The sequence below is a fragment of the Chinchilla lanigera genome, unplaced genomic scaffold (assembly GCF_000276665.1).
Source record: "Chinchilla lanigera isolate Chin_1 unplaced genomic scaffold, ChiLan1.0 scaffold00007, whole genome shotgun sequence".
Taxonomy (NCBI): Eukaryota; Metazoa; Chordata; class Mammalia; order Rodentia; family Chinchillidae; genus Chinchilla; species Chinchilla lanigera.
Genome location: NW_004955408.1, coordinates 32,639,432 through 32,664,545, shown reverse-complemented (window position 1 = coordinate 32,664,545; position 25,114 = coordinate 32,639,432). Strand labels below are relative to the sequence as shown.

General features: G+C 43.3%; 1 protein-coding gene across 6 annotated transcripts in view; it reads left to right on the top strand.

Annotated features, from left to right (window-relative positions):
- Nucleotides 1–25,114, top strand: part of Klhl3 (kelch-like family member 3) — a 123,471-nt gene that overhangs the window by 55,422 nt on the left and 42,935 nt on the right. For all 6 annotated transcript variants that reach the window (XM_005376506.1, XM_005376502.2, XM_013506859.1 and 3 more), the window contains 2 exons: nucleotides 5,332–5,494; nucleotides 17,846–17,955. In XM_005376506.1, coding sequence (XP_005376563.1) covers nucleotides 5,332–5,494; nucleotides 17,846–17,955 — 273 coding nt within the window. The remainder of the gene's footprint in view (nucleotides 1–5,331; nucleotides 5,495–17,845; nucleotides 17,956–25,114) is intronic.

The window sequence follows — 25,114 nt, the reverse complement described above, 5'->3', positions numbered from 1 at the left end:
TTTTTTTTTGGTTTTTCTCCGGTACCAGGAACTGAACTCACGACCTTGCGCTTGCCAGGCAGGCGCTTTTGCCGCTGAGCTAAATCCCCAGCCCCGCAGATAGGGATTTGGATCCATGGTAAGGGGTAGGACAGAAACCGAGCCAATCTGACCTAGAAGTGTCCAGTAATTCTCCCAGGAGGAGGGCAGTTTGGGGTACATCTTGCCCTGGGTGTGCCTAGAGTGCTTGGCAAGACTAGAGACCTGGGGTAGGTGCCAGCTGTTGCTCTGAGGAGAGATCTCTGAGATCTGCTAAGTAGTCAGTGGAAAGAAAGCATGATCCGGGAGGCAGAGGGCTCGGGCTGCCTCGTCCCTCCTCCTTCCTCATGGCACATGGTGTGGGGCTTGTCTTATTCATTCAATCCCTCACTCAGTGCATGGTTTCCTGAGCTCCCACTCAGCCCTAGCAGACAGTATGGACAAAGAGGGTGCTGGACAGGCTCTCTGTCTCTATCTGGAGACAGATGGCTAAGCAACAGGTATCCTTCGGCGTGGTGCGGCTGGGATGAGGTGCCCAGGAGGTGGGAAACAATCATCACTTCCTTGATGAGGACAGCCGTGGCAGACCTCACTGAGCAGATGCCACATATTTGGGTCTCATCTTGGAGGGTGGCTGGGTGGTCAGGCTGCCTCTGCTGACTGTCCAGGTCCCCACTGATCTGTGAGCGAGCCTCTCTCAGGGCCTACTGTCTTCATCTGTGAGCGTGGAGTCGGGCTGGGCTGGCAGGTACAGCAGTTCTGCTGAAAGGCACCGTGTGGCCCCTTGAGAGCAGTGTCATTATTTGGAATCAATACAGTATACCGATACGCTTTTCCTGCTGCTTCTCACTCCCAGCTGTGCTCAGGTCTGGATGACCTTGGGGGACAAGAACAACAACAAAAAAAGTGTGAGAAGAAGAATTTACATCAAACTGTTGATTCTTTACCCTGCTATTACTTGTCTACTGAGGCAGCTGCTTGTATGTTATCTGTGAAGACAGTGTTTGCTGAGGATTTAGTACACTAGGGAGCTGAACCTGGGGGCTAGCACAGGGGCTTTCCTGCGGCCAGAGGTCAGGGCTTGGTTTAATGACCGTGAGAGTTGTACACTTAGTCTCTTGGGAAGATCTTGAGTTGTCCTCTGATGGAAGTGATAGCAATTCTGATATTTGCTAATCCTGATTATGAGCCAGGCATGTGCTAGTCACCGCATGTACACTATTTACTTTTCATAACCAACCAGTGGGATGACTAAGATCCCTCTTTTATAGTTAAAGAAACTGATCAAAAAGGGAAAGCAATCTGCCGCAGTCACATAGTGTAAGAGCGGGAGTGGAGAGCTGAATCCAGTTCTCTCCCAACTCTCTGTGCCTTGGTGGTGAACTCTAGTTTCCTGTTAGATGAATGGTCAGAACTTTGGCTTCAGTTCCTCATGACTAATCATAATAGAGACCGACATTAACCTTAACTGAGCACTCTCTCTGTATCAACCCCTGTGTTCAGGGTTTAACTGTATTTCCTCATCTGATCCACACAAGTTTGAAAGCAGTCCCATGATTGTCCTCACTTTACTATACAGGAGACTGAGGCACTTTGTCCTCAGTTACATGGCTGATAAGTGAAGTCAAAATGGAAAATGATACTTGCAATCTCAGGACTATTCTGCCGGCTTTCCTGCTCATCTATACAACTGTCTCTATTTTCTGTTCGACCTTCTTTCTCTCAACAGGTTTTAATTTAGCACTGTTTCTGTACCATGTAGCCGGGGGAGAGGCCCTGGCTGGTCCTGTCACCTGGCAGTCTGGCTGGTGCCTCTCTATGAGCCTGGCCCTACCTCCCTGGAGGTCCAAGAGTAGGTGCTTTCTGAGGCAGGGCATTTCCTTTTGTTTTTGCTAAAGGAAACAAACTCTGTGACGGGATATCCTCTGCAGTGTTTTCATGTATCTGAGGGGAGAAAAAACAAAAAGGGCCTGCCATGAAAAAAGGAGGGCTGGCCATTTGCAAGCAGAAAAAGAGACTACAAACTCTCTGCTGGAGGCCATTGCGGGACCTGTCTTCCCAGGTGTAAGGCTGAGGTAGTAAAAGGCAAGACTGAAGATTTTTCAGGGTGATCTTTCATTCTGACGGGAGGTCCCAGCCTCCTCCCTCCAGGGCTCACACAGTCCTGCCTTAGTGGCTCTACCAGGACAGTCTCACTTTGAAGCTGAGGGCTGGGCTTGGCCACCTGGTCGTAATCTTGTTCCTGATGCCTCTTGAAAGCGTAGTTTCAAACAAGAGAAGGCGAGATGAAGTCGTCTCAAAGCTCTGTGGATGAGGGGAGAGGGAACTGACGATATTTATGTCACCTCATGGATGTTTTCATCCCAGCGGGATTTGTTTTGCACTTGGACCCAGAGCCCAGTGCTCCATTGAATTGGACCTCAGCTCATTCCTGAGATGCACTGTTTGAGCAGTTACATATCTTCCAGCCTCCAAATCATCTTTCTCAGTATGCTAACTTCCTTGACGTCTTCATGCCCTCCTGTATAAAGCAAGTAGAGGGAAGAAAAGGGCCTTTGACTCACATAGCTATCTCAGTGTAAGATTCAAGAGGTGGAAAGAGCAATTTGAGAAACCACAAGCCCTGTTTAGTTTAGGAAGCCATTCAGAAATGCTCTGGGGCAGGATGGGACCTAAACAGGATGAGGGGTATGGAAAGGTGGAAAGCCTCCTAAGTTTTTCCTAGTAAATGGACAGTTGGGAAGGTGAAACCTGTATGGGTAGGTCTGTCCAGGGAGGTTTTAAAAACTGAAAGTGTAACATAAGGAATATGTTCAAGAAACATTTAGTATTATACTTCTCTAGCTGGTGGTCGCAAGTTTGAGAACATAAGCTCCAAGCCATATTGCTGTCTTTCTGGTGAGGAAGGGAATGTGATCTTGCTGAGATGTGGCAAGGAATGCAGTCTAGGGGTAGGCTGGACTCTCGGAAATCCGGGGAGTTGTGGTCAGAGTAGCTCCAACATAGACCAAATAAGTATCCCAGTTTGCTAGAACTGAGAGGTCTCCTGGGACGTGGGACTTGTGCTAAACCCGACAAGGTTCAGAAACGTCAGGATGATTGGTCAGCCTATGGCCCTTAGTTCAGCTTCGTAGCTGGTGTTGATCAGGGAGGTGCCATGGAGGTCATTTGGGGACTTGGAGCAGAGCTTTCCATTTCTGGTGTGTATTCAGCAAAAGCGGTTAATGGATCTACACTTAAAGACCCGGCAGAAACTAATCTGGTCCTGGAATCTATTTGGCCAGGCTGAGCAAGCTCACAGGTTAATTGACTTTCCCAGTTTATGGCTGCTCAGTGGGGGTGGTGGCTACCTAGTGGGGATAGAGCTCCGGTGGTTAGATTTGGATCCTGGCTGTGTTTGCCAATGGCCTACAACTCTGAGGTGAGGGTGATTTTTATCTTCCTTGGGAATGAATCAGTGGGCCAGAAAATATCAAGGACATATTGCTGATTTACTGCTGTCTTACTGGGGACATGGGCAAGTGGAAGAGAAGGTGGAGGAAGGGAGAAATACCAGGCTTTCTAGCGCTCAGCTATTGTGAGGGAGTTTAATTAAGCTGGAGGTAGGTAGATCTCTCCTTGATGAAAGTAGACATAGTTCAGAGTATGGCCACCGACAGCGGGGGTCTTGATGGTTACTGCATGTGGGCAGGGGTAATAAAGGGTACCAACTGTCCCAGTTTTAGTACAGAAAGTCTTTGGAAGTCTTTCCTAGGCCAACCAGGAAAGTTTGTTCCTAGTGAAAAGACAAAGCTTAAGCATGGGCAGTGGGGCGGAGCTTTTGGCCTGAGCACACAGATACAGTGAGAGTCAGAGGTAAGGGCTCAGAGCTGTTGTGGGCAAGGGCAAGGTCTAGAATTTAAATCATTAAAAAAAGACTTTTGTAGTGCCCCAAATAAAGAAAACAAATGTGTCCACTGGCCTTGTCTTCCTGGACAAACCCTTGTGGATAGGAACAGCTGGGGTCTTTCCAGCTCAGTCCCTCAGTGAACCAGTGGAGCAGCTGAAAGCAAAAGTTTGAGTCAAGGGCAGCCTTAAATCTTACTGTTCTATTCTGTGATTTTTCTGCCCAAATTTCTTTTTAGAAAGTCATTCTGACTACATGTCCCTTACATGGGATAGCAGAGTTGGAGTGGAACAGGGCTTTGGCTTTCATTCTGTGTGTTTTGACCTTAAAAGCAGGCTTCAGCAGCTATGAGAAAGCTCTAAGGAAACCTGACAGGGGTTGGCAGTCTGAGCGTCCAGCTGGCCTGCTCAAGCCAGTCTTCCCTGGCCGGCAGGAAAAACACACACACACACACACCTGAGCAAGAACTATTTATGTCTTCCTGCATACAGTATAAATACTCATGTGGCCCATGACCTTTGCAGAGAAAATTCAGTTCTCCTTTCTCGGAAAATGTACCCAAAGAGGTTCTTTACTTTTTATCTGTCGGGCAGGGGAATAAAATATAATTGCCTAAATCCCAAGGGATTTGAGAATGACTCTTTTTGTTCTGGTAGCCTCTGAGCTCCATAAAAGGAGCATCTTGTTTATTTTGCTTACTCCTGAGTCTTAAAGTCTAGACTAGTGCCTGGCACTTAGACCCTCAGCAGTTAAGTAGTAAATGAGCTAGGGAGCAACTCAATTAAGTACCTTTCTGAGTGAAAACAGTACATTAAAGACCGTCAGGCAGCAGTTCTCAAACTTGGATGACCATTAGAAATATTTGGGGAGCTTTAAAAACACCTAGTGCTCAGGCCACACACCATACCTATAAGTTAACCTCTTCAGAGGTGACACCAAGGCATCAGTATTAAAATCTTTCAGATGATTCCAGTGTTCCAAGTATGAGAACCTGTGCTATAGAGTGTACCTGTGTGTATGTGTATGTGTGTGTGCATGTGGGCAGGGGTTTGCTATGCACATGGTGGCTCAGAGATCAGTAGCTTCAAATATCATCTGAGTTCTGCATAGATATCTGGGCCCTCCGGCCTACCCTCAACCTACTGGATTAGAATCTGCATTTTAATAAGGTCCTCTGCGATCTGGGGAAGCACCTATGTGAACCACTGCTGTAGGGATACGAAGAATCTGCTGGTGCTTATGTCCATGAAGCTGAGAATAGTGGGAAATAAGGCTAGAAACCAAGCTGGGAAGTTTGAGTTTACTGGGTAGGCAGTAGAGATCCAAGAATTGATCATGAGCTTGGGAACATGATTGGAACAGTGTGTGAAAGGGAAGAGTCCCTGTCAGTGGAATCCAGTGTTTCAGAATGTCATCTTCTCTTGCAGGTGCTGCTCCCAGCGGCCAGCTTGCTACAACTCATGGACGTCAGGCAGAACTGCTGTGACTTCTTGCAGTCTCAGTTACATCCCACCAATTGCCTGGGCATCCGCGCATTTGCAGATGTGCATACCTGCACAGACCTTCTGCAGCAGGCCAATGCCTATGCAGGTAATGGGGGACGAGGCTGCTGTTCCTGTACTGAACTTGTAAAGATAATCACCAGGTCTGCTGTGGACTCCTCACTGATTATGAAAAGTGGTCTCTGCTGTGAAGTAGCTGTAACTTAGCGAGACAAGGCACAGGTATAAAGATAATTAACATCAGACAAGTTCAGTTCATTGCCAAGTAGAACATGATTAATTTCTGGATGAATAGTACAGACAGTAGAGAAAGGAGATCTGAGAAGTCTTGAGGAGTAGAGGAGCAGGTCGAGTTAGGTGTTGAAATAGATCTTTGTTGTTGTTGTTTAAAACACTTTTTGGTCAAAGTGTTCTATAAACATAGTAAAAGTCAAATACTATTACCAGGTTTCTCATGATAAACTATTACCCTCTTGTCTTTCTTTCTACACCAAGTATTGCTTTCTAGAGCCACACCTTTCAATCCTAAAAGAATTACAATGTAAGTTCTGATTCATCTGAAAGCTTCTTTACCATTTGTCTAAGTAATTTATACCTAGTGTTAATTTTTGATGCATTGGTTTTGGATCTGAGCGGCTGGCTACTCCAGAAAAGTGTGACTGGACTGTCACATGCTTTCCCTATGTACACACACTCTCACCTAATCTTTTTTGTCCTACTGTCAACCTCACAACAGAGGTTAGTCATGTACAGCATCACTACTGTTAAATGCTATTGCCACTAATTCTTGTCAGATATAGTTGAACAATACTTTTCCATCTGATAATGCCTTGATTCCATTTTATTTTTCTGGAATATAGTCTCCCTGGCACATTATTTTAATGGAGCCTTGGGAGGGAGTAGAGATGAACACAAATATTCACCCCATCATGTTTAGCAGGACAAAAATCTTTGTTTACATTTATTTCAGCTGGAAGGAAAGATCATCAGTGACCTAGGAAATGGTTCTGGTCATTTTAATTGATAGATTCCCTTGTGGCTACCTCCTTCTTTGCAAAAACAAAACAAAGGCCTGGGGATGTGGCTCAGTGGTAGAACTCCTGGCTTGCATGCACAAGGCCCTGGGTTTGATCCCCAGCACCACAGAAAAACCACACCTCCACCTCTAGACCCCTCATTTTCCCTTCCAAACAAGCACTGTTACACTGTTGTTCTATTCTGTCTCCTGTCTAGCTCGTGTGCAGAAATGAGCTGAGGACCTGGTGGCTGCCCACCTGCTGCTGTCTGTGTTACACTAGCCCCTTGGTCCACCAGGCAGCAAGGATTTGCTCTGTCTCTTGGTATCTTTTGTTCTCTCATCAAGCCCCTGACCTTAAGAGCCTGCAGAGATTCTCATTTCTTCTTGAGCTTTGTCAGTGAGGACACACATGTGACCAGTTGTTAAGATGGTCTGGGTGATGATGGCATTTGTGAAGGACATGTTTCAGTAGCCCCAGTCTTAGAGCCTGCTGATTTGTCCTAGCTCTGAACCTTGACTCTCCTGTGTGTGTGCTCCCTCTTGTGCTTTGCGTGCATGTTCCCTACCATTTGCATTTGGTAAAGGGAACCCTTCCTCTCCCATGTGAGAGTTCTTTGGCCTAGCTTGTGAAGAGGCCACTTTCTTGAGGGATGTGCTCAGGCTTTGCTTTGGCACAAGCTGAGAGCTTGGCTAACACCAGCATCTGTGGTACAAATTCCTGTTACAAGTGTTTGCTGGTGGAGTGGCAAGAGGAGAAGGCTTAGATGCTAGTTCTCTATTTCCTCCTTCCTTGTCTCCCTCATTAGCCCTCTGTTTCTGCCTACCATGTGTGTGCACACGTATACATACAGTATATATCCCATTTTTTTGTGGTGGGCTGACATAGACTGAGGTTTGGGGAATGTGCTGAACCCTTACCTTTAACACAGGCTACCAGACCTCCTAGCCTGGCCTTTCCCCTCTTTCAACATCTGTGTTTTACCCCCTTGCTCCTTTCTCTATCTAATGGTGAGGTGCCTCCCTGTCTGTGTGCGTAACTGGAGATGATGCATTTGGGACTACATCCATCTTGGTGTCCCCAGTCTTGATGCCATCATAGATACTGGGTTCTGGCAGCATTATGGTGTGTGTGTGTGTGTGTGTGTGTGTGTGTGTGTGCACGTGTGTATATGGATCCTCTGATTAATTATCTTAGCATTTAATAAGCTCTTACTTTGGGTCATACCCCATGCTAAGCATCTTCTGGGCATGATCTCATGTAATGCATACAACAGCTGGAAAAACCCAAGGCACACAGAAGTGAAATAATTTGAGGTCATAGAGTTAGTAGGGACAGAAGCAGAATTCAAACCCAAATAATGCTGAGTCCAGAGGCAGTGTTTCTAACTATTGCCCTCTGTAGGTTCCAGGCCCAGTTTGAACATAGTGTAGCCCTGTGAGCCAATAAGTGAGGAGTGTGGCTGGCTAGAGTTGGCATTTTCCATTGAAAGTGTTTTCCTGTAAGCTTTTGCATGTAGTCGCCAAATCCCAATCACAGACAGTATAGACAGACACACAGCTGTCGGCTAGACACAGAGTATGTAGTCATCTTGGGGCAAGGAAGCACTGTGTGGGTGTCTCCTCCTCTTTCCAGTTGGGCTGCTTCCTCCTGGACACACGAGCCTGTTTCTCACTGCATGAGTGAGCCGTCCTGCTTTCTCTGGCTCATGGCATGATCTTCATGCTGGAAGCCTCCTCTCTATGATGTGAGCCTTCTGTGGAGCCTGTGCCTATCTCCTAGATTGTTTGCTTTGCAGCCCGTTGCTGTGCACAACAGGGACTTCATATTTTTAAGGTGGGATGAGAATGCACAAGTTGATAAGACCATGAGGAAAGACATTAGAAGAAGTGAAGGTAAAACTGTGTGGTGCTAGAGAAGGAAGTGGAGAATGACTATGTTTGCTTACCCCTGTGCACTGAGGTGGGTCTGCTGTGTTTCCTTGGTTTTTCACTGCTGACTTTAGATGGGACTTGGTGCTCTCTGCCGTCACTACTTCTTGAGACAGATTTGGCACTTAGTGACACCATGTGTGTGGGAGTGTGTATTTCCCCTCGGGTCACATGCAAGGGACAGTGTTGGTCCTGTGATTAAAGGACTCCCTGGGTGTATGCCCAGCATTAGAAGGTGTTTTAAACCTAGAAATTATCAGAACCGGAATCAGACCAGCCAACACTTTGGGCCAGAGTGACCCTGAGCCTGTTCTCTCCTTTGTGATGGTTATAGTACATCCTTCTCTGTTTCCAGCATGGTTTGGGGGTGGGTGGGGCAGGAAGGAGAGTGTTCTGTAGAATTAGATATTCCCAGGGTATATGCCTCATCAGCTGCACTGGGTCCATGTTGGAAAGACCAGGATCCTTGGGTTACTATAAATCTTTGAGTGAGAACCACATATAGTCTGAGGAAGGAGAGCCATTTCCAGGGCTTTTGCCTTGATTTCTCTCTATCCACCCATGCAGACAGGTATGCTCCAAGCTGCCTCCCCCACCCTCCTCATTCTCTGGTCAGCTGGGCACTGCTTTCCCTTGTCTATACTCCCAGCTTTGCCTCTGAACCCTGTCCTTTTTCCTTGTCCAATAAAGTTTTCTTTTTATAATGTATTATTATTGCTACTTTAGTACAAAACCCATCCCTGATCATTACAGAAGAAGCAGACAGGGAACAAAAACATGGAAAACACCACACTCCTACCCAGAGAGAACCACAGGCAGCACCTTTGTATATATTCTTCTGGGTCCTTCAGATCTTTTTCACATGCATATCATGCATACATAGTTTCCAGCTTAAAAAATCCTTTTTTTTTGTTTTTTTTCTGGTACTGGGAATTGAACTCACAACCTTGCACTTGCCAGGCAGGCCCTATGCTGCTGAGCTAAATCCCCAACCCCTTAAAAAATCCTTAGTACTATATTCTGAACATTTTCCTGTACAGTAGATATATATTTATACTGGTGTTTTAAGACTTCAGAGAATATATTCAATAAAAGCAGCTTGCACTCATCATGCAAACAGTACAAGTGTATTTGCTATCCCTATAGAATTTATATGTTATGATTTTTTTTTTTTTTGCCTTTTTGAGACAGGGTTTCACTGTGCAGTTCAGGCTGGTTTTGAACTCACTTTGTAGCCCAGGCAGGCCTCGAGCTCACAGCAATCCTCCAGCCTCAGCCTCCCAAGTGCCTAGCTATATTATGATTTTTAACTGACACAAGTAGAAGCATTCTCTATTCATTATACTTCTGTTTGACTTAACACAAAATCTTGTGGCTATCTCACTCTTTTTGTCTTTTGTGTCATATGGATAAATTATAATTTATTTCACTAGCCCTTGCTTGGTGGATATTAATGTTTCCAGTTTTTTCTTTTATAGCAAGTGACTAAGTGAGATTATCCACAATATTTTGGAGTATACTTGCAAGTATACCTAAAGGATATAACCTTTGTAGTATAATTGTCAGACTGAGGAGAATGTGTATGTAAAAGTTTTGCTAGGACTGAGGCTATAGCTTGGTGGGAGATCCCCCTTGCCTAGCATGTCCTGGGTTTGATCCCCAGCACCAAAAACAAAAAATTAACAAAACAAAACAAAAACAAAACATTGCCAGATTTCTCCCTTGGTTAGAAGGTGCTTATTTTTAAGTCTAGCTCTTTCTTTCTGTTAAGTCTCCAGCCTCCCTGGTGAGAACAGACTTCGTGGAGGTTGGAGCATCTCTGCCCTTCATTCAAAAGCCTGTTCGGTTTCCTGTGTGGAGCAGCTCTGTTTCTTGCTGCTGCAGCAATCCCTCCTTCCTCTGGATCCAGGTTCCTTCTCAGGATGCCCTCAGACTTTTGCCATTACAGGTGTTATTGTTTAGTGGAGGAGGGCAGTGCCACCTATAGAAGCTGACTGCTCAGACCCCTTCTTCCAGCTGAAAGGACCCTAGTCCTTGCTGGTGGCAAGAAGCTGGGAGGCGGACCCTAGTGTTTTGCACAGCCTGTTTCTTCTACCTCATTATTGTTTCCAGCACTGCTTAATCGTTAACCTCAGAGGCCAGGGCCCAGGTTTATGGGGACTTTGTTGTTTGGTAATTTGGATGGCCATGTGCTAGGCCATCAGCAGAGCTGGTTGGGAGGGATGTTAATAGGACCTCATTAATGAAATGGCAATTAAAATTCTTTGGACATGTTGTTTACATCAGCCTGCCAGAGCTAAACTGAAACCCTCCAGCTGCAGGATGGAAAAGCCATAAGATTTCATGTGCTCTTAGAGAAAAATGGGTGTTTTTCAGTTGATTGAGCCATTTGAGATCATGGAATGAAGTAATTAAATTAAGGGCGAGAGAAAGGTTTGGCAAAGCATTTAAAAAACATGGCCCTCTGACTCATGAAGGGTCTTCTTCTAAGGCTACTGTCCTAGTGGCACTGGGAGAGGACGCTAGCGATGCTGATAATGGCAGAAGGAACTTGCTGTGCGCAGGCACGGTGCTACATGCTTTGTGGGCATCACTTCACTTTGATCACCTGATCATAAGAAGTATTTATCATTTTCTCAATTGACAGGTGAAGAAGCTAAAGCCCCAGAGAGGTTTAGTGGCTTGCTCAAGGTAACATAGCTTTCAGGTGGCAGTACCAGGATTCATGAGGCGTGTGCTCTGAGCCCCAGCACTCCTGTCTCAGCCCAAGCAGGCCAGTGCAGCCTGTCGACCCCTGCCACTCCTGTTGCCCTTGACTTCCTGATTCTAACTTGAAGGCGGCAAATGAAGCAGCAACACAGACACAGTTTTGTGGCTAACTAATCTTTGTGGGGGTTTTAGGAAACTTGTTTCTTCATTTTCAGGGTCATACGGAACTTCAGGATTGTATGAGTAGTGCAGATAACTGTGTAGTTTTGATACAGCCCTTGGTTCTGTGGTTGTGTGAGGTTGTGTGTGTGTGTGTGTTTATGTGTAGCAGACAGGGAGACAGAGGGAGAAAGGGAGAAGCAGTGTGTGTGACAGGGAGGGACAATGCATATATTTCTGGAGTCAACATGGAAAGTCAACACAGAGAGTCAACATGGAAAAAGCTCATGTCCTACTCCCCTGGGGAAGGTGGAGGTAATAATATTGGGAGTCTGGCCTAGCAGTCCTGACCCTTTGGGGAAGAGGTCAGGGTAGGTCTCTTTTATTTCTGGAGCAAAGCCTTCTCCCTGGAGAAGAGATACATTGAGCTTAGAAAGTCAAATATTGTTTCAGGAAAGTTTGCCTCTGTTCTCTAAAAATATAGCAATCTAGAGCAGGAGAGAGACATAAAATAGTTGTTTTATTTTTTCACCTTGCCACATTTTGGTTCTGTTTGTGTGTTCATTTGTGTCAGCTAGGCTTTGCTGTGGCTGTGGCTAGTGGCTCAGTTCACAGCATGCGCTCCTATCCCGTGGAGCCAATGGCCCTGGGAATTACAGGGTTCATTTTTTTTTTTTTTTCGGTCTTTTTTGAGACAGGGTCTCACTATGCAGTTCAGGCTGGACTTGAGCTCACTTTGTAGCCCAGGTTGGCCTCGAACTCGCAACGATCCTCCTGCCTCAGCCTCCTGAGTGCTGGGATTACAGGCGTGCACCACCACATCTGGCTACAGGGTTCATTTTATCTCTGGAGGTTAAATAAGTCACAGGTGGATTATCAGATCCATTTGTCCTGGGGTTCTAGCTTAGATCAGTGACAGTGAACCTTCTAAAGTCTGAGTGTCCAAACTGTAACCCCAAAGCCACTTATTTATCATAAAGTGCCAACATTGCAATTAAACCTGAATACTGAGGTTTTAGTTTAGAAAAAGACAACTCACATACTTGGCTTATGTGTCAACAGAGAGGGCTCTGGGTGCCCACTGTGGCACACATCCCATAACTTCGCCACCACTGGCTTAGCCTTAGATAAAAGGCTCTGGTACATTTCACCTATAAAAGAGGTAGGAAGAGGGTTGGGAATAGTTGGGAGGTTGCCTGAGCCATATGCAGCCCGGAAGAGTGGGCGTGGAAGTGCAGTACCATTCCAGAGCTTAGTAGGTATAGACACTGTGTTGGGCAGGGGGATTTAGTGTCAGATAACATAAACTTAGTGTCTGCCCTCATGGGACTTCCAGTTCCAGTTTGACAGAAAGCAGCATTATTAGGGCTATGGCAGTAATCACTTCCTGTTTTTTTTGGGGGGCTTTGTCACTACTGAAGAATATCTCTTCATCTAGTTTGGTGGATTATTATTATTTTTTTTTTAAAGAAAGATCCTTAGGTTTATGTCCTTTCTGTGTTTGTCTGTCTCTGTCTCTCTGTCTGTCTCGGTCTCCCTCTTTCTCTCTCCCTTTCCCCTGAAAGAAATTCTTAAAGTTTCTAATGTCTGTATTAAATTTCACCCCCGTGGCCTGCTCAGAACTGGCTTTTATGATCTTAAGGACTAAGGTAAACTCAACAGAATGTTTGTTATTATAATCAAACAAATTGCCTTCAAAGTCTGGCTCTATAACTGCTGTTGTGTGAACCCAAGCACATAACTTAGGTTTTCTAAGCTTCTGTTTCTCTATCTATAAAATGGAAAGATTAATTAAATTTTTTTTTTATTTTAAAGAGGAAACAAACCCAAAATTTCAAAAGAAGATAATAGGGTAACAATGGTTAATACATTGTGTATTGTTAACTTTAAATTAGTTATTCAAAGAATGAGATATAGGCATTTATTTGTCCAGACAAAATTAGCACAAACATTCCTTTTCAATGAACTAGGAGAAATTAGTAGTATAAGTATCTTAATTATCTTATATATATTTTTTTCTGTTTTCCTTTCTCCCATCCCAGTTTCTCTTTCCTTTTGAACAGTTTCTTCTCATTTTACAATATCTGTTGTACATTTTGGATCTTATTTGCTCAGAAAGATTAATTTGCAGAGCTTTTGGGAATATTTGGGAACATAATATATAGAAAATTTCTAGCACTGTGTTAGCTAGTATTAGAAATTCTGAACCCTCCCATGCCTACTTCCTTGAGAAGATTCACCTGCGCCTCCAGAGAAAACACTTTTCTGGGTGTATACCCCCTGTTTTCTCATCGTCTCAACATTTAGAAGGTGTGATTGTGTGTATTATCCAGCGGGGAAAGGACTAGGAGTTATGTGGAGCCTGCCTCTCTTTGCTATAATTTCTTATGTAAATGAACAGGAATACAAAAGTTGTATTCTATTAATCAGGAACTTAAACAATGTTAAGGTTTGTTAGTTAGGACTCTTAACCAGAACCCTTAGTTAGTTGACTTCTTTTTCCTTTGTCTCTGCTCTTTAAGGGAAAAGAAGTGAAAAGAGAAGAAAGTTGGATCTTGTTATTGGAGAGCTCTCCTGCAAGAGGCTAGCCCATGGTTAATAAAAGATGTTCTACCCCTCTCCCCCAAGGTCTAGCCTTGCCCATCCATTGCATTCCCGTGAGCCTGGCACAGTTCCAAATGATTAGTGAATGTTCATTAAGTCTTTGTTAGATGACCAAAGGCAGCACAGGCTGTAGCTAGGCTCCAGTGTTGGTGTTGTCTACTCTGCTCTGAATTTTCCTGCTCCCATGCTTTTGTTTATCCTTGAAGCATTACTGCCAGTCAAGGCCCTGTGGACTTTGGGTTGGAATTATTGATACCAAATTTTAGCTCTCTTGTGAGCTAGTAGGCTCCTTCATAGGCATCAGCTAAGTTCCTTCTTCTTTGTTTAACAAGAAATGTTGTATTTGGTATTTTGTACAGTTATAGCTATTTATCACTAATCATCTTTATAATGACCTCAATAAATATCAGTTTTTATATATTTGCTTATTTAATACCCATAGCACCTTTATAAGATAAATACTATTATTAGTACCATTCAATAGGTGGGAAAACTACAGCCTTAGGATATTGAATAACTTGTATACTGGAATGTTTATTGAATTCAGTGAATTTAAACTCAGTCTTTACAACCTTATAGCCCATATCCCTGCAGTCCTGGAGGATGTCTCAGTGCTGTGCAAAAGTGTCTCTATTAAAAAATGGTCCTATCTCCAGAACTGGACTTTCTGAAAGAGGAACATGGGCCAATAGTAATCATCTTTCATTTCTAAAGAGGTTCTTAAAAATTCCAAAATAGGCTAGTATATATTATTATCTTTGGGCTTCAAAACAATCCCAAGACCTAGGTCAGGTATTAATTATGGTTTTATTTTATGGGTGAGGAAACCAAATCCTGGAAAAAAGTGACTATAAGAGCTGAACCCAGGTCTTGTCTTAATTAAGGGCCTTTACCATATTCTCTGTTAATATATTAAAGGCAAAGAAAAACAAAACAAAAATAATTGTTAAAAGTAGAAGATGATTCACAAGAAAGTATGTCCTGGAGGCAGAGTGAGTACTTTCTGGGAAGCAACTGTGCAGGAGGCTGACTTGAATACACTGTCTTTTGGGGAATTCCTATTTCCCAAGAAGTACTGTTTTTTCCTATACCGTTGTTCCTTAAGTTTTGCTAACAGAAAAGGGGCTCCAGGCCAAAGATTCTGGGGCTCAACCTGTGTCCTCAGACTGAAGAGAGAAGGTATTTTTCCTTCTTGCTTGCTTGCATACTTTTCAAATCCATTTTTATTTATTTACTTTTCATTAGTTAAGCCCTTGAGGCATGGAGTATCACACAGATTCTGTGGCCTTTACAGGAAAGTTGCTTTCACTTTTGGCAGAAACCATACCACTGTTTCCGTGGCATGAGTTCTCTCCTTCCCTAGATTACTTTGGTTTTGTTTGGTTTGCTGCCAGGAGTCACTGTGTTGTTCTCTGCTTTGTGTACATAAGTACATTTCTGGCCAAATAGAATTCAGTTTCATCTTGGGCATAAACAGCTTCAGTTTTAAGAGCTGTATGCTTGCTTTGGTCTCAGAGACTCCATTTATAGCCAGCAAACTGGCCCCACACCACAGCCTTCTAGAGATATTTGCCTTTTTGGAGTCTTCTGCCCAATAATCCTAATAGCCTCCAAGATGATGGGAAGAGCACATTTCCTTTCTGATCCCTTTCTTTATCTCCTCTGCTCAAGCCCTGTGAATCCCCTGGGTCTCTGGGTACTAGGCTTGGATAAGCAGTTGCTACCTGTTACTTCCCTTGTTGCCTCCTCTCCACCAGACACTGCATTCTGGGAGGGTTTCTGAATGGGTTTCAGTGGAATGTTCCTCATGGACAAAGCAGCAGCCTGCTTCAGAAAGAAGGAACCTAGATTCAAATCCTGCTGTGCCCCACAGGGTGAGATGGAAAGATGTAAGAGGCTGACTACTTCCTGCTTTCATTGATCTCTGACTACTTCTAGTTTGTTCATCAGATCACTCATGGAATGTGCATTACTGTACTTCTTTCCTCTTCCTTCTCAAAATCCAAACCCAATCGACTTTGTAAAGAGGTAGGAAGGAAGCCATTGGTTTTGTTTCCCAAAACACAATTTTACCTTCTTGTCTCCGCTTATTCTCTTCCCTCTCCTCCCTCTTCTGAACATCAGAGTTTTGCTTCATCAAAGATAAAGTTTGGAAGGCCAGATGTGGTTCTGCACCATAGAGGTGTGGGTGCTGGTTTGCAAGACTCTCCTGAAGACCTCAAACTGAAGGCTTTCTTACTCAAATACGGAGAAACAAAGACTAGCTTTGCAAAGATCTGCTTTATAGTTATTGCTTCCCTTCATAAAGAATCTGACTTTTAGATTTGCCTTGTTATGTGTAAACATTTCTGAGTTTCAGGATGGAAGAGCTTGAACAGTGACCACAGTTATTCCATTAGGCTGATGGGGAACAAGTAGGGAACCCTTTATTTTTCCAGTGAAAGATGAAAGGAATTGTTTATAATTCCTGAGAATAAAATACTAACATTTAGGGAATTTTGAGGAAGGCAGAAATTCACGTGGAAATTCTTTGAGTCTGAAATTATTTAAGTATAAAACATTAAAAATGATTGTTTTTCAAGAAACGATTGTTTTTCAAGTTCTTTGGCTTTGGGGAAGCTGATGAATGTGAAAGAGAGGCTTAATATGCTTTGATTTTCCTTTTTAATATGCAGCTGCAGTAGACTTGATATTTCAGCAGTCTTCTAGGCCTTCAGGGACCCTGAATCTCATTTAACAGTCCATCCTGACCAGTGGAGGTAGCTGTCAGTTGGGGGGAGGTGTAGTCCTTTAGAGTTATCCCAGAGACCACTAAGGTGAAGGCAGGACACCAGGAAGGAAGGGAAGAGGCAGGAGAACAAAGAGTAAGGATGCTGTTCAATAGTGCAGGGTTTAAGAGAACTGAGAAAGGAGCAAGGCCTGGTGCAAATGTCAAAGAATACCACGAGCCCCAGAGCCTGCTAAATGGCAGATTGCCCACTTTTGGACGGATTCACCTAGGAAGAACTTATAAAACACTTTCACAGATCCAATCTCATCAGTGCTTGGGAGCAAAGCAAGACAAAAAAAAAAGTTACCTCCATTTTCCAGAAGAGGGTAGTAAAGCCCAAGAAAGTGGTACCATTCATTGGCTCAAGGACACAGCTCAGGAATGACAAAGCCAGGACTCGAGCCTGAGTTCCTTCTTTCTGAAGTGGGTGACATTTCAGTGGTTAAAATGTTCTGTAATGGCAAGGTGATGTCCAAGCAAATGTCAGAGTTGGAATTGTCCCTGGCACTTTCCTCTTATGGACCTCAGGCCATAAGAGATGGGTTTTGTCTTGCTGTAGCTATTCTCACATTTTTTTCATCTTACAACTGCCCAGGCTGGCTGCTAAGGACTGTTCCCAGTGGTGGTGGGGCCAACTTGTTGCCACCACACCGGGATGGATGTTTAGCTGGGCCTCTTCACATGGATGAGTGACTCACTATAACAGGCTTGACTTTGGGCAAGAAAAGATAATCTGATCTTCTGACTTCCTTCTATTGACTTCCTACAAGAACCCCCAGACTTCTGGACCCAAAAATGGGTCTAGCTGTTCTGACCCATTTTTGTTTGGCTGAGTAGCAGGGGGCACCATGTTCATGCCTTGAGGGGAAATGAGCTCAATTATGTAGGCAGGTCCCTGGGAGGCTTTCCTGCAAGGCTGTTATTAATTTTACAGAACAAGGGAAAAAATGTATCTTCAGATCTCTCTGCCCCATTTTCATCTGTGTTGATGTTCAGAACAGGATCACCCAGGGCGATGTATGCCTTTGCTGCTGAATTAAAAGGCTAGTTGCCCTCTAGTCAGGATGCCTCTGTGTTTCTTCTTTCTCTGCCTCTTCCCCCACCACCACCCACTGCCACTCCCACCCCCAAGCCTGCACTCTGAGTCCTGCACATTGTTGTGACATTTGCTCATAGAAGAGCAGGAGTAGGTTACAGCTTTGTGTTCTTAACTTCTTCTTCTTCTTCTTCTTTTTTATTTTTTGGAACAGAGCAACACTTTCCGGAGGTGATGCTGGGGGAAGAGTTTCTCAGCCTGAGTCTGGACCAGGTGTGCAGCTTGATATCCAGTGACAAGCTGACCGTTTCTTCCGAAGAGAAGGTATGGCTCTGCCCCCTGGTGAAACAGTAGCCTCTCTGTGAAGGAATTATGAGAGTAACTTGTGTTTCAGGAAAGCTTTTTCAGAGGAAGACAAATGTTTGCTTTTTGATCTAAAAATTTTTTAAAGACCTTTTTGTCCCATGACCAGTACATCCCATGGCTGCCTTTCTGTTACGTTGTCAAAATCTTGAGGAAGCCCATGAGAACTTCTACATCCAGGTCCTGAGAAGTGGTGCTGAGATCTCCCACCTCAGCCTGATATCAAATTGTCTTAGTTACTTTTCTCGAAGTTGTGACATAATACCAGACACGCAAAGTTAGAGGAGGAAAGATTTATTTAGTTCACAGTTTGTAGACGTTTCAGTCCATAATCGGCTGATTTCAAGGCCGGGTGGCATCGCACAGGAGAAACAGTTCATAGTGGGAAGAGGGCAGCAAAGCAACAAGGGATGATCACAGCTCTTTCTATGCCTTACATCTTATCCAGGCTACTTAGGGCAGGTAGCACTCATACCTTCAATCCTAGTGCCCTTGATCCTAGCATTGCAGCATTAATCAGTTCCAGCATCACACACTCAAGATCCCTCGGCCTCTGAAAAAACCTCACCTATCACCACATGAGGCTTTAGGGGGACATGTAGACACAAGCCATAATACGAGTCTAGGCCACCCTATTGAAAACCTGCTCCGGTTCTCAAGAGAAGTCCATGGGAACTGTTTTGCACATGTGTCTGGGTTCTTATAATTAATAGGTTATGCCTACTTCTCTAGCCAGCTTTTGCCACACCCTAATCTTCTGTCTCAGGTATTTTTCACATTAATGAAGTTCTGCATAGTATTTGGTTTTTAGAAATTATTTGTAACCAGAGTTATATGGTATATTTTATAAAGCAGGTTATTTGTGCTCTTGAGCCCTTTAGTGTCCATAAGGTCAGCAATGCAGTTCTGAAGCTTATCAAAGAGTAGTAGGTTTGGTCTGCATTTTCTCTTTTGTCTTTTTGAAACAGGGTTTCCCTATGTAGTGCAGGTTGGCCTTGAACTCACTTTGTAGCCCAGGCTGGCCTCAAACTCACAGCAGTCAACCTCCTGCCTCAGCCTCCCCAGTGCTGGGATTACTGGTGTGCACCACTACACCTGGCTGGTCTGCATTTTTTTTGTTGGGTAAACCAATAATTTAGGTTCTCTTAATATATCATGTATCGCTGCAATCTAAATAGCTAAAAACTTCCTACAATTGTCATCTGAGTCCTAATTATTTAGATTTTGAAGTTTCTATGTCTGTTGCAGGAGATTTTGTGATTTCCACTCCCTTTAATTATACTGTATGTGATAAGAGATCTCTTGCATGCATAATATCTTTTCCTTTCACTATTATTTTGTAGCGGGATTTTTGGAAGTTATATTAGAAGTCTTCAAGTTTGATTTCATTTAATGTTAATATTTGTTTAAAAATTCACCAGAGTTGGTGATCAAATAATCTGTGGTCATCTAAAACCACACTTAAAAAGCAGTAGCAGCTATATTATGATTTACTTTTCTGCCTCCAGCTCATGGATATCTTTTAACATGTATTATAAGATACAGCCAGATTCCAGCCATTAAAGTGGGAAGAAGCTGTGTGTCCTACAATAGAGGAAATAGGATATTTTAATTTTAATGATGAATGTAAGTAGCAGTGGCCAGGCCCAAGCAGATTGCTTCTTGCAAGTTTGAAAGTGCTATATAGGTTCTCCAGACAGAGTGGCTGGGTTTGACTCTTGTCTCTCTTAAATGAAGAACTTATCTTCCACTAGAACATACCATATGTTATGGCTTATATCTAGCTGAACCCCAAAGCCTCATGCAGTCATAGGTGGGGCTTTTCAGAGGGGACTGGATCTAGAGTATGTGATGCTGGAATCAAGGATATGATGCTGGGGTTGATTCATGGTGCAAAACTACAATTAAAGCTGCCCCACCCTAGGTGTGAGTGCTACCCTGCCCTAAGGGTAGGTAGCCTGGATGGAATGTAAGGGATAGAAAGAGGGTCATCGCTTGTCACTTGCTGCTTTTTCACTACCTTGCTGGTTTGCTGCCTTCTGCCTACAATGAACTATTTCTCCTCTGCAATGCCCCTCTGCTATGCCACTTTACCTTGGAGCCACCCAACTATGAGCTGAAACCTCTATAAACTGTAAGCTGAAATAAACCTTTCCTCATTTAACCTTGGATGTTGGGTATTTTGTCTCAGCAATAAGAGAAGTAACTAAAACACCATACTTCATATGGTAAGAGATTTTGTCTATCTGGTTGTTACTGTTAGAGTGATATGAGGTTTAAGATAGACACTGAAAAAGATATTTGTTGAAAGAAAGAATAAAGCTGAGTTTTCTCATCCTTAAAAATGGGTTATGGTGGTGTAGTATATACCTTTTAGAGTGGTTCTAAAAATGAAATGAGATGACACATGAAGAAAGCCTAGAACACAGGATGTATTCATTACTTATAAGATACTATCATTATTGCTGCTATTATTATTGCTGTTGGTACTAAGAACTATTGACTTGAACCTTTCTTGGGAGTAAGCTCTTCCTACAGGTCTGGGATGCTAGTGTGTGTGTGTGTGTGTGTGTGTGTGTGTGTAGAAGTGTACTTAGCAGAGGTTGAGATTGGCAGGATAGCAAGCTCTGGCTTCCTTGTTTCCTAGCACCCCCAGTTCTTGTTTGGGCCTTCCACAGTGCTCAGAGATTATTCTTCCTCCAGTATGGGTCACTTTTGCCTGTGCCTTTTTTCTCTACTGTATTCATATCCCTGTGGGTTTTGAGAGTGGCTTAGTCATCTTGAATCACACACAGTGCCCCAGGATGGCATGAAGGATGTGAAGATTAGGCTGAGGCTGGACTCTTCCCTGAGCCAGCTGAAGTTTAAGAATTAGTTTAACATTTTTTTCAGAGAATAGTACAGATGGGGGAACTAGAGAGCAAGGGAAGGCATGGACCTTTGTCTCTTTTCTCTTGCTTTTCCTTCATATGCCTTTTGTTCTAGCTTAGAATTCCCTGTTACTGGCCACAGTGAGCTTCTTCAGTGGCCTGCACTCACTCTGCAGAGTATATTTCTTTTCCTACCTTTGATGAATATTAAACCTTGCTACCCTCCAAAAAATCCCTGTTACTTGAGGGCAAACAAATGGATCTGGTAGGACTCGTACAATACTATTCTTTGGGGAGCCCCCCAACCCCAAAGATAGAGCTAAGACACAGAAGCCCCTCTCAGTCTGTTATTCTTCCACATGGGAAGTATGAGGTCAGAGCTGAGCCTGGGAGCTGAGCGCTGTTTACTGTACTCTCCTCTAAGAGGCTCTAGCCATCCTCCTTGTCCCAGAGGAAGGGTAAGCAACCACCTGGGACAAATGCCCTGAGAAAAAGAGATATGGATATGACTCCAGAATTCTAATGTAGCTTTGCCCCTGAATTGCTGCAGGACTAGACATTTTTGGATTTCTCTGCATCTTTGCTTTCTTAGCTTATAAATATGTTTTCACATGTAAAGAATTTGGTTCTTCAGTATTGAGGTTTTTCAGAAATATCTTGGAGTGAGTACTAAGGGATAAAGGCCCATATTTTAGGTAAAGATCAGAAAGAAATTGATTCAGTCTCTTTAAAAATTAGATTGCTAAAACAGAAAAAAAATCTGGCCAAATATGGTGGCACATGCCTCTGATCCCAGTACTTGGGTGGTTGAGTCAGCAGGATCACTGTCAGTTTGGGCTACATAAGTGAGTTGAAGATTGGCCTGCACTACACAGTGAGACCGTGTCTCAGAACAACAATACAAAACAAAAATTAGATTGCTGTCAACTGCATGTTTTAATGAGAACTGTGGGTCAGATTTTCTCTGCATAATAACATTTTAGAATGTGTTGTACTACATTTCAGGTGCCAAATTGTGATCTTTCATCTTCTAGGAGAGACTAGGCCCTTATCACTCAGGATCATGCCTTTCTGTCTGAATTCCTAGGGCTGCAGGCTGGTGGTTGTGGGATGCAGGCTGCAGGGCCTTGGCCAGTAGGCTGGGCTTAAGTGATAGCCATGGGGACATTATTTAGGGGCTGATCAGATAGACTCTGGCTGATAGACTGGGCTGGTGGAAACCTTGCCATTCTCTGAGGTCACTGGCCAGTTTCTCAGCCTGTAGACGGTAGTCTGGCTTGGGCCCCTGTTAAGGGTTACTCTTTTACTGTTCTCCTTTGGAGAGTGCTATTGAGTAACCATCCATGTGCGGAATACCACAGAACTTGTGAACAGAAATCTACCATGACCACCTACTGTTCTTCAGGCACATCTCTCACATTTTAAAAAAATGTGAAGATTGTATTATGGTAAGTCCATAGAGAAGTAAACACATGAAAATATGCAGCTCAACTTTTAACAAAGTAAAGCACTCAGATCAAGAAACAGACCTCAACTCCCAGGGAGGTAACTACCATCTCATATTATACCTGCATTTCAGCATTTTGGAACTTTATATATGCGGAGTAATGGAGTGTTTATGCTTTTGTGTCTGGCTTCTTTTGTCCAACATACTATTTAGCACATCATTTTAATTCTCAAAACAACTTTCAAGGCAGAGGTCATTGTCTCTTGGTAGGGGAAGAAACTAGGGCTCAGTAAGTTGACACAGTTTGCTAGCAGTAGATACCTCTGTGACTTGAAGCTAAATATGTCTGCCTCTTATGCCGCTATTTTTCATAATGCACCATCATGAGTCTTGCTAAGTGACACCTGGTAATTACTCTTCAAGAGCTCATAGTCTACTGGGAAGATAGACTGAAAACATATGTCTGTAGTATGTGGCTGAAAGAAATGGTTGCTTACAATTTAAGTTTAAAGGAAGCACACTGGAACATTTCATTCCAGGTGGTTGGGTAGAAAAGGCTTTGTAGAAAAGGGAATATTTGGAAAAACTTGGAAAGTGAGAATTTTAGAAAGCCCTCCAGCTTAGAGGAATAGTATGAATAAAGATGAGGGAGTTTAGAGTATCTTATTGTCCTTGGGGTAATGAGTGATCTGAGTGGTGCAGTCAAGGGTCTCTGGAAGTGGAATAGTGGGAGATGAGCAGGGATCTGTGAAGAGGGTTAGGGAGTGAGAACTTCCTTCTTTAGGTCAGTATTTGGTGTCCCATAAAATATTATTGTATGATGTTTATAGGTGTTTGGGTTAAAAGAAAAAGGATTTCTCAAGTCAGATACATTCAGGAGACACTGGATAAACAGTTACAGGGTTCCTTTTTTTGGTGCAGGACCCATCAGAGCTTTTATAAGGAGCCATGTGAGTCTCTAAAGGGAATGTGGATATGTAGTATGTGTTCCCCAGGCTCCTTTGACACTGAGTACCTTTATTGCAAAATATCGCCTGTATCTAGTATTCTTAGGAACACATTATAGAGAATAATATTGAGCTACCTTTCTTTTGGTCACAGATGTTCTACTGTTTATTGCATCTGTTGATATTTCTTTTGGCAGTTCTTCTCCTTAGTGGTTTGTAGTTTTTGATTGTGACTTCATCTTTAGAAGGTGTTATGTCTGGATCTGGGTTGCTTGTGCTGTAGAAATGCCCCTGCAGTGTGGATTCCCTGGTTTGGAAACAATATTTGTATTACTTGTCTTAGGTATGCCCCATGCTACTTGGATAAGGTCAGTTCAAACCGCACATGTGTATGTGGTGTGATCCTAGGGTTCAGATTTCTTGATGATGTAGTCTTTACCATTTGCCAGCTGACAGGATATCGTCCTTCCCTCTTCCCATTGCTCATCGGCAGAGTCCATCTAGTCCTAGTTTTTCAGCTGGGGCAATAGTTCCTCAAGGATACAATGGCCCAAACACTCTACCTAATGGGACACCAGTTCCTGGTCACTAGAGCCCATATCTGAATTGTCCCTGTGGAGCATGTTGGTTTCAGCTACAAATCAACTCCTTGACTTGACTTGTTCTTATTTAAGTACTTGGGCATTTTCTTCCTGTTTTTGAGTGTGGCTCTTTTTTTTTTTTTTGTAATACATCATTTTCACAGTAGGGAAGGATTCCTCTTAAGGCAGCTCAGTCCGTCATATTGAGTGGCAGACATCCTCTGTTATTCTCTCATCATTCATAGGATTAGTGCCACTGCAGTAACTTCTCAGCTTGCAGGCATTTCTATCAAAGGATTGTTAGTTCCTTTCTGTATTCTTCATAGAGTCATAGTGAAAGTCTTACTGTCAATGGCAGTAGTAGAAAGCTGAAGAACAATTTCTAGGCTGGGTATTTTATTTTTATCATTCTTTTTGCTTAACTGAAGTGAGATATCTGGCAATTTGCTATCAGAGGAGGAGAATCATGCACCCATTCATTATGCTTCCATTAACTTATAAGTCCTCTCAAAAATATCCATCTAGAGTTTTCCATGTGGCAGTGTGTTAGTCATAGGGGAGACATCAGCGAGCAGATGGCTACAGTATTCCTGCCTTTGTAGAACTTATAATCACACAGGCGAGACAGAATCTAGCAACATAAATACATTCATAGCAATAAACTGTGAAGTGTAATGTGAGGGAAATGTACAGTGCATTGTAAAAGTGTAGACTAAAAGCCAGTGGTTGTAATTGCTACCCTCTCACCAGTCAGCTGGGTAATGTTGAGCACACTACTTCACGATTCTTTGTCTCACTTTCCTCTTTTGTAAGTGAGCGCTGTAACTGTTCCTTTGGGCCCTTGAGAGTATGAAATGAAACAACTACAAGAAAGAGCTCTTAGATATTGTGTGAAGCCTGAACATGATGGTGCTGTCAGAAATTGTGTGCAACTGGGTAGGTTTCTAGAGTCAGAAGAGGACATAACACTCATTTGCTGATTTCCACAGTGTAAATGTTTTCACCGAGTCTGATTTCAAGCTGCCAGTGTAATGTCAGTAAACACTGAGTTGGAAGTGCTCTAGCTCCAGCACAGCACCGCTCCTAGTTGTCCTTGGTGCTGTGTATGACAATGTGGTAGGAGTGTGGGTAACACAACTCTAGTTAAGCTTGTACTTAAGAAATAAAAACAAGCATCTGGCAGAGTCATTCTCGTATGTAGATGCACTGTCACTTTGCTTTAAAAGCAAGGCAGCATATTTAGTAAACTCTGTTGACTCAATGCCTGGAAAAACA